The sequence below is a fragment of the Sebastes fasciatus genome, chromosome 9 (assembly GCF_043250625.1).
Source record: "Sebastes fasciatus isolate fSebFas1 chromosome 9, fSebFas1.pri, whole genome shotgun sequence".
Classification (NCBI taxonomy): domain Eukaryota; kingdom Metazoa; phylum Chordata; class Actinopteri; order Perciformes; family Sebastidae; genus Sebastes; species Sebastes fasciatus.
Genome location: NC_133803.1, coordinates 21,696,212 through 21,710,150, shown reverse-complemented (window position 1 = coordinate 21,710,150; position 13,939 = coordinate 21,696,212). Strand labels below are relative to the sequence as shown.

Genomic DNA, 13,939 nt, shown 5'->3' with positions numbered 1-13,939 from the left:
ATCCCTTTAGCCTTTTAACATCCCTCATTCAACATGTAGTTTTTGTCAAGTCATTGCTAGGATGGATTATAGCTTTGTGGGGCCAGCTGGTGCAGACACGTGAGGTGCAATGGAGCGATTTGGTGCAACGGGAAGGCAGGACAGGACAGGTGTCATCACTCAGGTATGAAACCACCCTGAGGGACGTGTTATGAAAAGAAAAATAGACTGGGGAGCTGGAGCAGATGAACCGGTTGTTTCCCAGAATGCGAGAGAAGAGGACGTAATAGCTGCACTCATATCTGTCATAATACTCTATAATATGGTTTTTGTGAACTCTGTGGTCATGAGGCTCCCCAGAGCTATGGCTGAATCTGACTGTTGTCGGGATTACCAGCACATTTTATGTAATACTACACAGTGCTGGTGCATTAGAGCTCAGTGCCAGATTTTGTTTCCGTTTAGTGATTTAAGCTTGCGCTTTCCCTCAAACTCCCATTTGAAAAAGAGATTTATGTCTGTGAAGTGTGAATCAGAGGTCTGACCAGTGCGCTCTTGTTGTGTGGGTGGTAGAAGACTTTTCTCTGATAATGAAGGGTGTGCTAGCACGTTGTGTATGTTTCCTATTGAGAAATATGGGGCAGAAGAAAAAGGCTTGTTCGAGGTAAGGGAAAAAAAGCTTGCTGTGACACCAGGAAACGCAAGAATGGGGTGAACCTGTCCCCATGTTTCATCATCAAGTCAAGCACACGCTGGGAAAAAGAGCGTCTCCCAGTTCAACTGGAGCCAAACCAAATTAACAGACGAAGTAGTCTTAAATGTAAGATACACACGATCCCACTGTGGTTCATCGGACTCAACTCTTCAGCCTCTCTGATACCAATTACAACCCTGTGCTGCATTCATTACCTCAGTCAGTGATCTCACAATCATTTTCAGGAACTCAGTACATGGCTGTCATCCTTTGTTTGCGGTTTTCGCAGTGCTAAACAGCTCTTTTGTTCAGCCCTGACCGCAAACTGATGAGGTCAGCAGGCCCATGTTTGTAGTGGCCATGCATGACAAGATCAGACCAGACATGGCATGTTTACAGGCAAACTCAGAGGAGCCAAAGTAAGACACCTTGACAACCTCAGCTACAGTACATGATAACAGGGGGTAACATGACAGACGATATCTCCCTAACATGCAGAAAACGGCAATCTTATCGGTTTAACTACAGTAACCTACAGTATGGCCTCTTACTGATGGCCTTCAACTTCATGCCTGCTGCATCCAATGACTTCCTAATGAGTTTACAGTAACCAGTCCAACAGGTACAGGTGAATCCTGTGAGGGTCATAGCTACTGACAAGGTTATGGCTGAGCTATAAAATCCTATTAAGGTGGATGGTCTGCCTGGCAGGAAGAGTCCTTTGCCTGGTGGAGTCTACTGGTAGGATCAAAAGCTCAAGAGCAAAGCCTTGTTTAAAACAATCTCTCCATCTGACCTACTGACCAGGTAAATACAAACCAGTGTTTAAAAACAAACAGGACACATGACTATTTATTTACAGGGTTATAAAGTCTAGACACACTGATATTATGAAGGCAGTTTCCTGTCAATTTAAAAAAATTGCAGTACAGTGACTTTGTTGCCAGAGATGGATGAATAATAATGACATTTTTTGCTCTGTGCTGAGCAAAATAACTGATTTTCCATTTCAGCCTTCATTGTGAAGACTTACTTATTAGGAAATATTTTGAATTGCAAAATAGCATAAAAATGTGTGCAGAGTATGTCAGGGTTAGTATTTATAGCTTGCTTATGTAAGCTTTTTACTAAAATCACTGAAAATTATTCATCCTAAACTGGGGACACACCAACCCGACATCAAAGAATTAGCAGCAACGAAGGCCGCCCGTTGAGTCACCTCACGTTGCCTTTGTCTTGGCCAAAAAGTTGCCCTCTCACTCACCACTTAACTTCATTCCAGATGGTCATGTTGTTGTGAAAATATCTGTGTATTGGAATGATGAGATGAAGATGAAAAATGAGAACAGCCTTCTGTGTTTTTCCTCTTGACTTTACTCGTAGGCTTGCTTTCCTCACGTCCGTTTCTTTTCTCCTGCACTGATTCGTTTAAGCTGAACAGCCAATCAGAGTGATTTCTCTCACCGACCGCGGGGGGCGCTGCCAATTCATCACGCTGAAGAGGCCGAAAAACCTCTAAAACGGGCAGGTTAGGGCAAACGGTGCGGGACACACCAAACAAACTAGGCCGTCAGACGCTCACCAACGGCCCCAAACTGACCGACGGCCAACCGTTGGCTTGGTGTTTCAGGGCCTTTAAAAAAAAACTGATGAATAAACTGGATTGGGCAAGGATGAAAATACAATGAAAAGGATGTTTAGGAAAGCCTGCCAGACCTCTGCATTGACCCCTGTGAGCTTTTACACATCAGAATCACATCTTGGCTAAAATCTAGTTGAATAGATCAAAACATACTTATTGTTAGAAATATAAGATGGCAAAGACTATAACTAATCCCACTAGAGGGTGTGAAACAGCAAAACTAGATGCTCCCTTTGAGTTAAATTTACACATTGCTGACATTTCATCAAAAGGATCTATTCAGGTTTACTATACATATTTCATACTGCCATATGGTGCCTCAGTCTGATTAGCATCAGATGGGATTAAGTCTGCCCTTTAACGCTTGCAGCAACCACGATCATATCCGTCCTTCTGCTCTCATCATTGATCAGAGATTTTACACAAAATAGGCCTGACACCCTCGGCCTCATCTGCCTGTAAGTCTGCCAACAAGTTGTCATGCATCTGTATTTAGTTCTATGTTAAAGAGGTAACTGCACATGATATGGAAGTATGAGCAATCAAGATTAGAAAATATAGCTTTAAGAAGCAATAGAGCAAGGTTATCTGGGCTAATGATGCTGCAGCTGACAAACAGGCCATCAACAACTCTGTACGCCGACTCAAAACTATTTTCTGCGATGTCGACAACACTTCGAGAAAGAATAATGAAGGGCCACCGTGAACAGGGGATTGTGCAATCAATAGCTGTACAATGGTCAGCATCAGCAAATATGATTCTGCTTTTTTTTTTGATGATAAAGTGATATAAAATGCTAAAAGTTCCCAGGAGGAGGGATACTTAATAAACAAACAATGCATTGCCACGTGCGTCTATTGCTGTAATATCCACTAATGCTGCTGATAAAACAGCTGGTGCATGAAAATATAGTTTTTTTGCACTATTTCTTGAGATGAACAATGACCACTGGCAGCCCGAAAATGCTTTCTACCTTCTCCTCCCAGTCCATTCCCCCTGGCTTAATATGTCCAAATGACTAATGTGCTGGATGTAGCCGAGTTCCAGTTTCTCCAGAGTTTCGATATACAGACGTTGCTTTTCTCTGTATCCATGCAGTAGTACTTCTAACATCAGTGTGATGCCAAGGTGAGGCTAATTAGGCCAGAGAAATGACAAAAGCTAACAGTACCCTGCCAAATAACAAACACACTATAATTTGAAGAGAGCTGCTGTAGCGATGGAAAGCTTTCGTCTCACAAGAAACACCAAGACTGAAATCAACAGAGACACGATTCCTTAATCAGGACAGACAGAGAGGGAGATCATTTCTAAGGAAGTACAGACTGTCAAACACAAAAGAGAGACTGTGCAATAGAGCTTTAAAAAAAAGACAGTCGTCTTTTCTCTTGGTTAGTTCAGACAGGCCCCAGTCGGAATGGAAAATGTCCAACAGCTAACCAGTGCGAGTCAAACAGCATGATAATCTGATGTTTCCTACTGAGAATCCCAATATTTTTAATTATCCAAAGTTCCCTCGTGCAACGCTTCATAGTATGGCAGACTCAGAAGCATTTAAAGCAGTAAAATTAACTCCAGTTGTTCCCAAAATTGTATTTCTGGATAAGCATTAAGGAGGGCTGCACGGTGGTGCAGTGGTTAGCACTGGCGCCTCACAGCTAGAGGGTTGCAGGTTCGAATCCGGCTTGGGACCCTTCTGTGTGGAGTTTGCATGTTCTCCCCGTGTGAGCGTGGGTTTTCTCCGGGTACTCCGGTTTCCTCCCACAGTCCAAAGACATGCAGGTTAGGTTAATTGTGGACTCTAAAATTGCCCGTAGGTGTGAATGTGAGCGTGAATGGTTGTCTGTCTCTATGTGTCTGCCCTGCGATGGACTGGCGACCTGTCCAGGGTGTACCCTGCCTTCGCCCAATGTCGGCTGGGATCGGCTCCAGCCCCCCCGCGACCCCTAACGGGATAAGCGGTTGCAGATGGATGGATGGATGGATAAGCATTAAGGGACCCAGTACACGAATCCGGGGAAATACCAGAAGTAAACAAGTCGCCATTTCTGCGGTGGCGTATCCCAACAATATGAGCATGTGAACGCAAGCTGTGCTAAGAAGTGTACAACTTTCTAATTTCACCTTTACATTCTATGTAACATTACTTTTGACAACAATGTCTGAGTTCAGTAAGAACCTGTGCAGCTGCTACCAAACAGTCATGACAAACTTCAACTTGCTAACTTAGTAAGCAAATGTTGGTGTGCTAGGACACGGTCTAGTGTAGACCAACATTTTTATCTATTCTATATCTATTAGATTTAATTTTAGTCTAGAGCTGGGCCTAATTTTTGTCCATGAAACCATTAAAACCCTTGGAGTTTTTGCACAGAAGACGAGAAGAGTGGCACAATTATAGTGTAGGCTAATTGAGCAAAGGGACATGAACAGAAAGAGGACAGATAGTTCAGACTCCTTAATCTGTGATTAGACAAGTGGGCAGGGCATCTAGCTCAATGCTATTTGAGAGTTGACACTCCAGGGACTGTTATGTCCTCGATCACACAGCAAAGTGTTGATGATTTTCTCAGGATATTATTTAGCCAAGACAAAGCTACATTTCCATTGGGTTTATGAACACAGCAATGAGATTAAAGAAATGGTCTATGAGAAGGGCTTGCAATAATTATGAGATTTTGTCAGTAAAAAATGTGACTCTGGGGGATAAACATAGCTACACATAGCTTTTTACCATTTCATTTTGAATAATTTAGTAATCCACCCCTACCTGTGTTTGTTTACAAGAGTAGATTCTGCAGCACAGGAGCTCTGACTGCTATTATGAATATGTTTCATGTTTTCAAATAGTGTGTCATGTGCTCTCATTCATCCACACTACAGTGTTTTGTATCTGAAACAATGTTCTCCGTGTTGCTGCTGGCACATACAGCTCAGGAAATGCCTGAATGGGAGAGGTGGGAAATAAGTAGAGCAAGAACAAGAGAGAAATGAGTTGAGAGACATTGTCCCCAAAGTGATTATTTTGACAGGATCCTCCCTGTGTCAGAGGACAGTTTCCCTTGCCTCACTTGTTGGATCAGGAAGTTGGATCTCTTCACTAGCAGAGACCCCGGTATCCACCCACACACAAATCTGGCCTTTCTCCCATTCAGAGGTCCAGGCAGGGGGAAACAAACCTTTCTTCCCTTTGTGAGGAATTCAACATGAGCATTCAGCACATTCACCGTTCACTGTGAAGCTCTGAGCCAGTTCAGCAAAACTTTTCACAGGGTGGGCAATCCACAGCTCCAATCCTGTCCTCCCTCCTCGAGAGCAGGTAGTTGGTCAATAACGGAATACAAAAGGGGGCTGAGGACAGAGCACGGCGGCATGGCTTCGGCTGCACCAGCAGTTCTCTAGTCGCTAGGAATGTGAAATGTTTCCCAAGGAAATTCCTCCTCCTCCAGGAAGGCAGGGAAGGAAACCAAGTGAATTTTGACACATTTCAGGCAGTGGGAGTGAGCATGAAAAAGAGGGGAGAGAAGGTGCTGATTGATCTACTGTTAGCAAAGTGTGTGAACAGCATGGTGGAGCATGAGTTAGGACTGGTTTTATTCAAGGATACCATCACACAAAAGGGAACTAAACCCGTTCTTATTTAATTTCCAAAACTTAATGCATTTTAAGAGGGACCTAAAAAAAAGACAATTTCCTCCCGCCACCCACCAAATGCGGGTAAATTGTTGGCAGTGGCAGGTCAAATTATCAGGCCATCCGCCACTTTGGCGGATAGGGAAAACGGCCTAGGGATGGGAATCGAGAATAGGTTCCTGGTTGCCTCTGTGACTATAGATTCATGCATCCACAATGATGTAATGCCATACGCACACTGTATCATGTAAAAAACGGAAGAAAGCGCTCAACAGCGTGGCGCTTATACACCTGAGGGGCGCACCCTATTTTTCCCTGATAATGCTACATTATGAACAACAACTCTGTTGAAATCGGCAGGACGAGAGCTAATAATGTTAGCTGTTAGCAGCCGGTGGGCAGCATAGTCCAACTTGGCTGAATAATGGAGCTAGTAACATCAACAGAGTTTCCACTGAGTTATATTATGATGCGTTCAAGTATTTTCATTTATCCATGGTATGGATATCTTCCCTAACTCCAGTCACTGAAGTCAAATGTTTTTATTGTAATGTGGCTCTGGGGCATTGATATAATGTCAATTAGCTGTAGGTGTAACTCGTCAATGTAAGAGGAGTTTAGTACTTCAACAACATTTAATACAGTGGATCATTTTTCAATAAGTGTGTTCCAACTAAGGAAGAGTAACTGGATTATTCTTGTACAGCCCAAAAACCAATCAGCATAAAACATGTTAAAAACTCTCATTGAGTACGAGAGGAACAGTATAATCAAAATGTGACACTGTCCTTGAGACCGAGCAGCTGTTTGACTTTGACATCACAGTAACAGTGACATTTCTGTGCCTTACACGTTCTGCATCGGATGTCAACACTGTCGCCGTGGCCGAACAAAGATCGTAAACATGACGCAGACGGACACAGAGTGCTGTGTCACAATTCTGAAGGGCACCGAAGAAGGCTGATGGACCTTGTTTATGATTGCAAAAGGAAGCCGGGGATTAAGCAGACAGTGTCTGTGTGCAGCATCAGATTACTGGCTCTTCTTTTCCTGTTATGAAATCAGATTACGGCAGCTCCCCTGCTAGGAGAAACAATATCCGAGCCTTGAGATGGAGGGGTTAGCGAGGAGGTGAAAGGGGACAGTAAGCTCATCTTATTTGACCGACGAGCCTCCTTTATTTGTATCCCGATTTAATGGTTTCATCTTAGGTTTAAAATGAACATACAGAGAATTAGACATTAAATCAAAGAGATTAAGGCCAGGGATGATACTGGAGATTGCACGCTAACAATTCCACCTTCCGGATATAATAAATAGCTGTGTGCATCACAGCATAAGGTATATGTAAACACTTAGGGCTGATGGCTTCATATTCATTGACCTAGAACAAAGAGGACACAATAATGTCACTCCAGTCGAAGCCCGAGTTTGTTTTCGTTTTTCTTATGTATTTGCGGACATACACAGACAGCACACATCAAATTTGAGCCAATACACAGAATTGGGGCAGAAGACTCAAACATCTGACCAGAGCCTGCAGAGTACACTCAATTACTATCCAGATAGGGCTGTTCCACTCACGAGAGAATAAGGTCATCTCAGGACTCACACGAATCAAACAGACAGAAAGAAGGATGCTCTGCTCACCCAAGATAAACGTCAGAGGAAAGGGGAAAGATGTTGTTGATGTTATAGCCTGTGAGAAAACCTGAGATATCTTCACCTCTCTGAACCCAGATAGTGAAACTTAAAAGACAGACACATATTTGGAGTAAAAATACCATGGACTGAAAATGCTAAAATATTTCCAGAGCTTGAAAACATTTTTCATTCAGTTGTTAACTGGTAACCATAACAACTTCCCTACCATTTTGGAAACAATGACGCCTGGCTAGGTTGCATGGCAAACATGACAAAATTGCTTGGTTGCTCCCATCATGTTAGTGATGAGGATAAAGGTCACAACTTTTGACACCAAGTTGTAAAAGATCTTTGAACTTGGTAAGAGGCCAACCCTCACATGGTGCTACACATTCTTTATCGTTAGTAGATAAACATAGCACCGTCTTGAACTCTGCATTAGTGTCATTCCTGCAAATTCTCAACAAATGCCTGCCTTGCCATAGATATGCGGGTCATTTTGGATTCCCGAGCAGGCCACTAAACCCCTAGTATACTGTATTCCTGCGCCTTTAAACCCTTAGCTGTCTTCGATTTTTCAGCAACATTCCCAAAGCATTGGTCAGCAATTTGTTGTGGGTGAAATGTGGAAATGGCAGGTTAAAAGCTCTCTGCTCCCAGCGCACCCTCCAGACACTTAGAAGATGGTTAACACAAGAAGAAAAAACTCAGCTTATAAGAAATAAGCTGCAACAGTAATACCACATGGTATTAGAAACATTGGAGGGTGGCAGACTGGCGGCATGGGAGTGCTGGAATAAAAACAATCCAACTGTTCCAGCAGGCCTGTTACGGAGGGACAACACTTGTCTGGCGGGTAAAACCCAGTCAAATACTGTATCACACACAGCAATAAAATTTTATCTGCCAGTTTATGATAGCATATAGATATAGAAAGCAATCGATAATAACAAGTGCAAGAGTAAAAGAGTCATTGTGCAAATAAAAGATATAACAACTAGAGCTGTCAAAGTTAACACAATAACGCAAAATCGTTTTAGGTCACTAATTTCTTTAACGCATTAATGCAATCAATCTTTTGGAGGTTGTATCAGGCTCAGTTTTAAAGCTAGAATGAATATGCGGGTATCATATGAAACTAGAAAACCTGAGGAATCCATTGGTAAATTTTGGCAAGGAAAAACTGACATGGCCATTTTCAAAAGGGTCCCTTGACCTCTAATCTCGAGATATGTGAATGAAAATGGGTTCTATGGGTACCCACGAGTCTCCCCTTTACAGACATGCCCACTTTATGATAATCACATGCAGTTTTGGGCACGTCATAGTCAAGTCAGCACACTGACAATATTCGTCATTGTTTTGTGTTGTTAATTGATTTCCAATAATAAATGTATACATACATTTGCATAAAGCAAGCATATTTGCCTACTCTCATGCTGATAAGAGTATTAAATATTTGACAAATCTCCCTTTAAGGTACATTTTGAACAAATAAAAATGTGTGATTAACCGCAGTTATGCATGGACAATCATGCAATTAATCGCTATTGAATATTTGTATCTTTTGACAGCCCTAATAACTATTTCTATGAATCTAGCTTGATCCTGTGTAATAGTCATAGTACATTAAAAAGAAAAGGCAAAGAAAAAAAGTTAGAAAATGTCCTAGTCCTTTATTGGCCCAGTGCCATAGGTGTGTCAACAGCAAAACTGTAAGGAACCATAATCCCATGCTGAGAGGGCCTACAAGCACTGAACATATTTTCCATTGTGAATAAAATATTTTCCCCTAAGCATTGCTTTCAGTAGGGCTTAGGAGGATGATCGATTTTTAAAATACAGATTCATATTAACAACAGCTGTGTGTGATGTTTTAGAGTACCACAATAAAAAACAGTCAATTACTAAAAGCCCTATGCCCTTATTTGAAACCGTGCCACTTAGCTGGACACTCACATTTGCTAAAGGCTAGTAGAGGAGCAAACAGCTGCACACAAAATGGCCCAGCCCCTGAAAGCATGCCAAGGCAGAATCCCCAAAACAGGCCTTGGGTTGGGCTCCATGCAAGACCTTTCACACCAGTCTAGGATAAGTGGTCTAAAAACAAAGAAGGCAGAAATAGGCTTGGCAAATTAATGGCTGTGAGCACTGCAACTCCAAGCCACCATGTCAAACAAAAACTATAAGACTTTGTAGCCTAAATAACAATTCTGTCATACTTGATTATCACTTCTACTCCATTACATATCAGATCTAACAAATAACCAAGACAACAACAAAAGACTTGTGTCAGGCAGCTACTGCAGCAGTCTTGTGCTGGACAATGACTGGTGACTTTACGCTGGGCCTCATTAATAATCCATTGTCACGCTCATCCTTATTCATCTTTAATACAGCACCTTGTGTGTCATCCTACATCTCTACTATAGAGAGAGAGCACATAGTGTAGCGGCAGAAATGTGGGAAATCAATGTGCCATGTATGGCACGCTCTATAAATGCACTGACATGCTTTCTCCGCTAGCCAGTAGTCTTAAAATTTTATGGATACACTTATCAGAACTTGTAGTTACTTGTATAATACGCCAGTTTTATCTATTTATGTCCATGAAAAGAGCTAAAACCTGAGACATTAGAGACAAACATCAATGATCAGTTTTTGTCATGGAAGATGTGAGATCAGGGTCACAAATTCTTATTGAGCTAAAATAAAAAATCATATTTTCAGAAAAGGGACTACAATAAAAAGAGTAGTGAGCTGTCGAATTCTCACTCATTCTAGTTGGCTTCAAATCAGCAGCCACAGATAAAACAGAACAACATTCAAACAGAGATCATCATCACTGTAAATTATCCATGTTTTCCGCATGCTATGATTCCACAGACACTTGCATACTCTTGCAGGCACTAAAGTGGCAGCAGGCAAACCACACATATGCACAAGCACCATCGACTGTGGAGGAAACCCTCCCCTTGCAAAGCCCACTTCTCTCCCAATGAGTGGAACAGATCTAGGTCAAAGCTGATTAATGTGCCCACAGCTCCCGAGAGGTTTCTGGTCAGGTGGCAGCAGTCAGTGCCTGCTCGCTGTGACAATGAATACTGATGCAGAGTATTACTGGATATTGCTGCTATACTTAAACAGAATAACACAAAGACAATGCAGAGTAAATTTGCATACACAAAAAGTGACAATCAAAGCAGTTAACTCTCCTTGTGTCAGCTGCTGTTGTCAACACTATGAGTGGTTGTGTTGGTCTTATGGCTCTGTGTGCACAGCCAAGACTGAGCTACAGAGAGGTATCTGAACACCAACATTAAACAAAGCCAATAACACATGAAAATGATATGGACTACAAATGGCTATGCAGCTGTTGCACCAGACATACACACACACTGCTGCTTAAGGATGAAAAGGATGTCTAGGCTAGTCTCTATGAGACGAACGGCATTCATGTCACTGTATATTTATAGATAGTTATGTTGCTATTAGGTGGCAATGCATTCCTTAAATCAGTTCAAGCACAGGCCTGCATGCATGAACAAAAGGGAAATGTAATATAACTGCAAAGCTTTACCAACGTAGAGCCACAAAGCAGAAGACATGCAGTTAAACTAACCGTTAGTTAGCTTAACTTTTGTTACCTACTTATCATAACGGTTGGAATAAAATTAACAATTACACACTTACACTTTAATATTGATGTGCATTAGACATTTAAGCATTGTCAATTTATCACAATGCCTCGTTATTATAAAAAACAAAACAAAGATTTTGAGTCAAATTTAGAAACATTAGAGGAACTCTTAACACCATTAGCTAGTTAGCATTAGCCACCATGCTAGTTAGCTTGCTAGTTAGCATTAGCCACCTTGCTAGTTAACTCTAACGGCAATGCTACATGCTAGTTAGCATTAGCCACCATGCTAGTTAGCTTGCAAGTTAGCATTAGCCACCATGCTAGTTAACTCTAACGGCAGTGCTATTAGCTAGGTAGCATTAGCATTAGCTACCATGCTAGTTAGCTTGCTAGTTAGCATTCGCATTAGCCACTTTGCTAGTTAACTCTAACGGCAGTGCTATATGCTAGGTAGCATTAGCATTAGCCACCTTGCTAGTTAACTCTAACGGCAGTGCTATTAGCTAGTTAGCATTAGCATTAGCCACCATGCTAGTGAGCCAGCCCAGCAGTGTTGTGATAATGTGTGGCAGCTCTAACGTTACACTCAACGAGGGGCGTTGTTTGTCCAACGTTATTTAAACAATATGGTGATTTGTACACATGATGTGGTATTTGTTAACGCTAACATAGTTAACGTTACCTGGGCACGCAGCTGGGGGATGATCGGTCTATCTCCCAGGTCGCGAAGAGGTTCATGGGTACAGGCATGCTGCTGCTGCCCCCGGAGCCGGAGCCGGAGCCCGAGCCCAGGACCACAGCCCCGGATAACGCTCCTCCGGTGGGGAGCAGAGTTGTGGTCGGTGCTGGTCCACCGCCGCCGCCGCTGCTCGGGTTCAGGAAAGCGGCCCGGACGCCTCCTCTCTCTACAGCCGCCGCCATCATCACCTCCACTGCCTGCCTGGGTGGTGGAGAGCAGCTCTTGAGTGTAGGACGGTACGCGGGGCCGCTGTGGAGCCGCTGTGTCTCTGCCTGCTGCTGCTCCTCCAGACTCACTGCTCCTCTACACCGACTGGAGATGCTGATAGGCGGGGCGGGGCATGATGGCACTGATCTGATAGGGGGCAGCACGTCTCTGCTGCTACAGGGTGGGACATCTCTACTATCAACACACTGATATACTCACTTTACATATGTAAAGATTAGTAGGATACACATACTTACAGGAGAATGCAGTAATGTTACAGGAGATAACCAGCTAAGTGTTATAGCATTGTTCATCTTCACTCCTCCATCATGTTTGTTGGCTCTACGAATTAAGATAAGATAAGATAAAATAAGATAAGATAAGATAGAACTTTATTAATCCCGAAGGAAATTCTTGTGCCAGAGATTGCTCAAAAATACAACACAATAACAACAAGTTCAAGTGTATCAAATAAAAAAAATACTATTTCTATCACCAGTGCTTAATAGAATAACAATTAAGTAAGATACATTTAGTAAAATGAGTAAATAAGATAAGATAAGTAAAATAAAAAAGGTAAAGTAAGCTAACAAACAGAAAAATAAGTAATATTGCACATGTTGGACATTAATATTGCACACAATGAACCGTGATATTGCACATGAGAATGTAAAAAGTAGTATTGCACATGATATTGATATTATATTTGTACTCAGTGTCCGATGTTTTCAGCTGTCCTTCCTGCAGAAGGGGGAGGAGTTATAAAGTTGATAATAAAGAAGAATGGGCATGAACATAATAAAATCAGACAGCGATTTTTGTTGTATATATATATATATATATATTTTTTTTTTTACATTATTTTTATACTATGAAATATTTATGCTGATTTGTGTTGTTGTCTGATGTTCATGTCAGTTAAATCGCTAAACCTCTTTGAGGTTCTTTATATATGATATCTCTCTAATAATTTTTCTTTAAATGCTGACATTTAGCAGTTTAAACAGGCTGATCCCCTTCTTTAGGAAGCAAATACATCAACCGAACACAGAAACACTAGGATTGCATCCCTGCGGTTCCAGACAATCTTCGCCGAGTATAAACATATTTCATAATAACCATACTTGAGAACAAAAATACACACAACATCAATAAACTATTAAATATTATAAAACTGATTTCATAAAGGTTGAGATGAATCCCCCAAAAACATATTTAGTTTTTTATAAAGGCAGCATGGTTATCCTTTGGGGAAAATATTGAACTTTCGAAATAAAGTATGAACAAAAAACCTTCTAAAAGTTAGAATCACTTTGTATACAGATTAGTATATTAACTCAAACATGCCATATTTGAGACAAAATGTTCTCACACAAATAAAGAAGGTGTATTGTATTATATTATATTGTATTGAAATGAAAGGATTTCAAATTGTAACCACATGTATGCCTACTGGTAACACTTACAATAACCATATTTTATAAAGGGTAAATTGATTTATTCAACTTAGTTAATAGTTGTTTTACTGTTAACAAACAATGACATTAAGATAAGATAAGATAAGATATTCCTTTATTAGTCCCACAGTAGGGAAATGTGCAGTGTACAGTAGCAAAGGCGAATTATAAAAACAATAAGCATCAGTAAAAACAAACAGTTGTTTTCCTGGGGCTTTTTCGTTATGAAAATGAAAAGGCTGTACAATACCTATAGACAATAAACACTTGGTGGATATTGTTGTGCATGGTTGTGTTGCT

General features: G+C 41.4%; 1 protein-coding gene across 2 annotated transcripts in view; it reads right to left on the bottom strand.

Annotated features, from left to right (window-relative positions):
- The window catches only part of LOC141774207 (phosphofurin acidic cluster sorting protein 2), a 56,986-nt gene extending 44,667 nt beyond the window's left edge, over positions 1-12,319 (bottom strand). Inside the window, exon 1 of one of the 2 annotated variants that reach the window (XM_074646641.1) lies at positions 11,919-12,319. In XM_074646641.1, coding sequence (XP_074502742.1) covers positions 11,919-12,160 — 242 coding nt within the window. In that variant the 5' untranslated portion in view covers positions 12,161-12,319. The remainder of the gene's footprint in view (positions 1-11,918) is intronic. The other variant, XM_074646640.1, reaches the window with a different exon arrangement.
- Between the last annotated feature and the right edge of the window lie 1,620 nt (positions 12,320-13,939).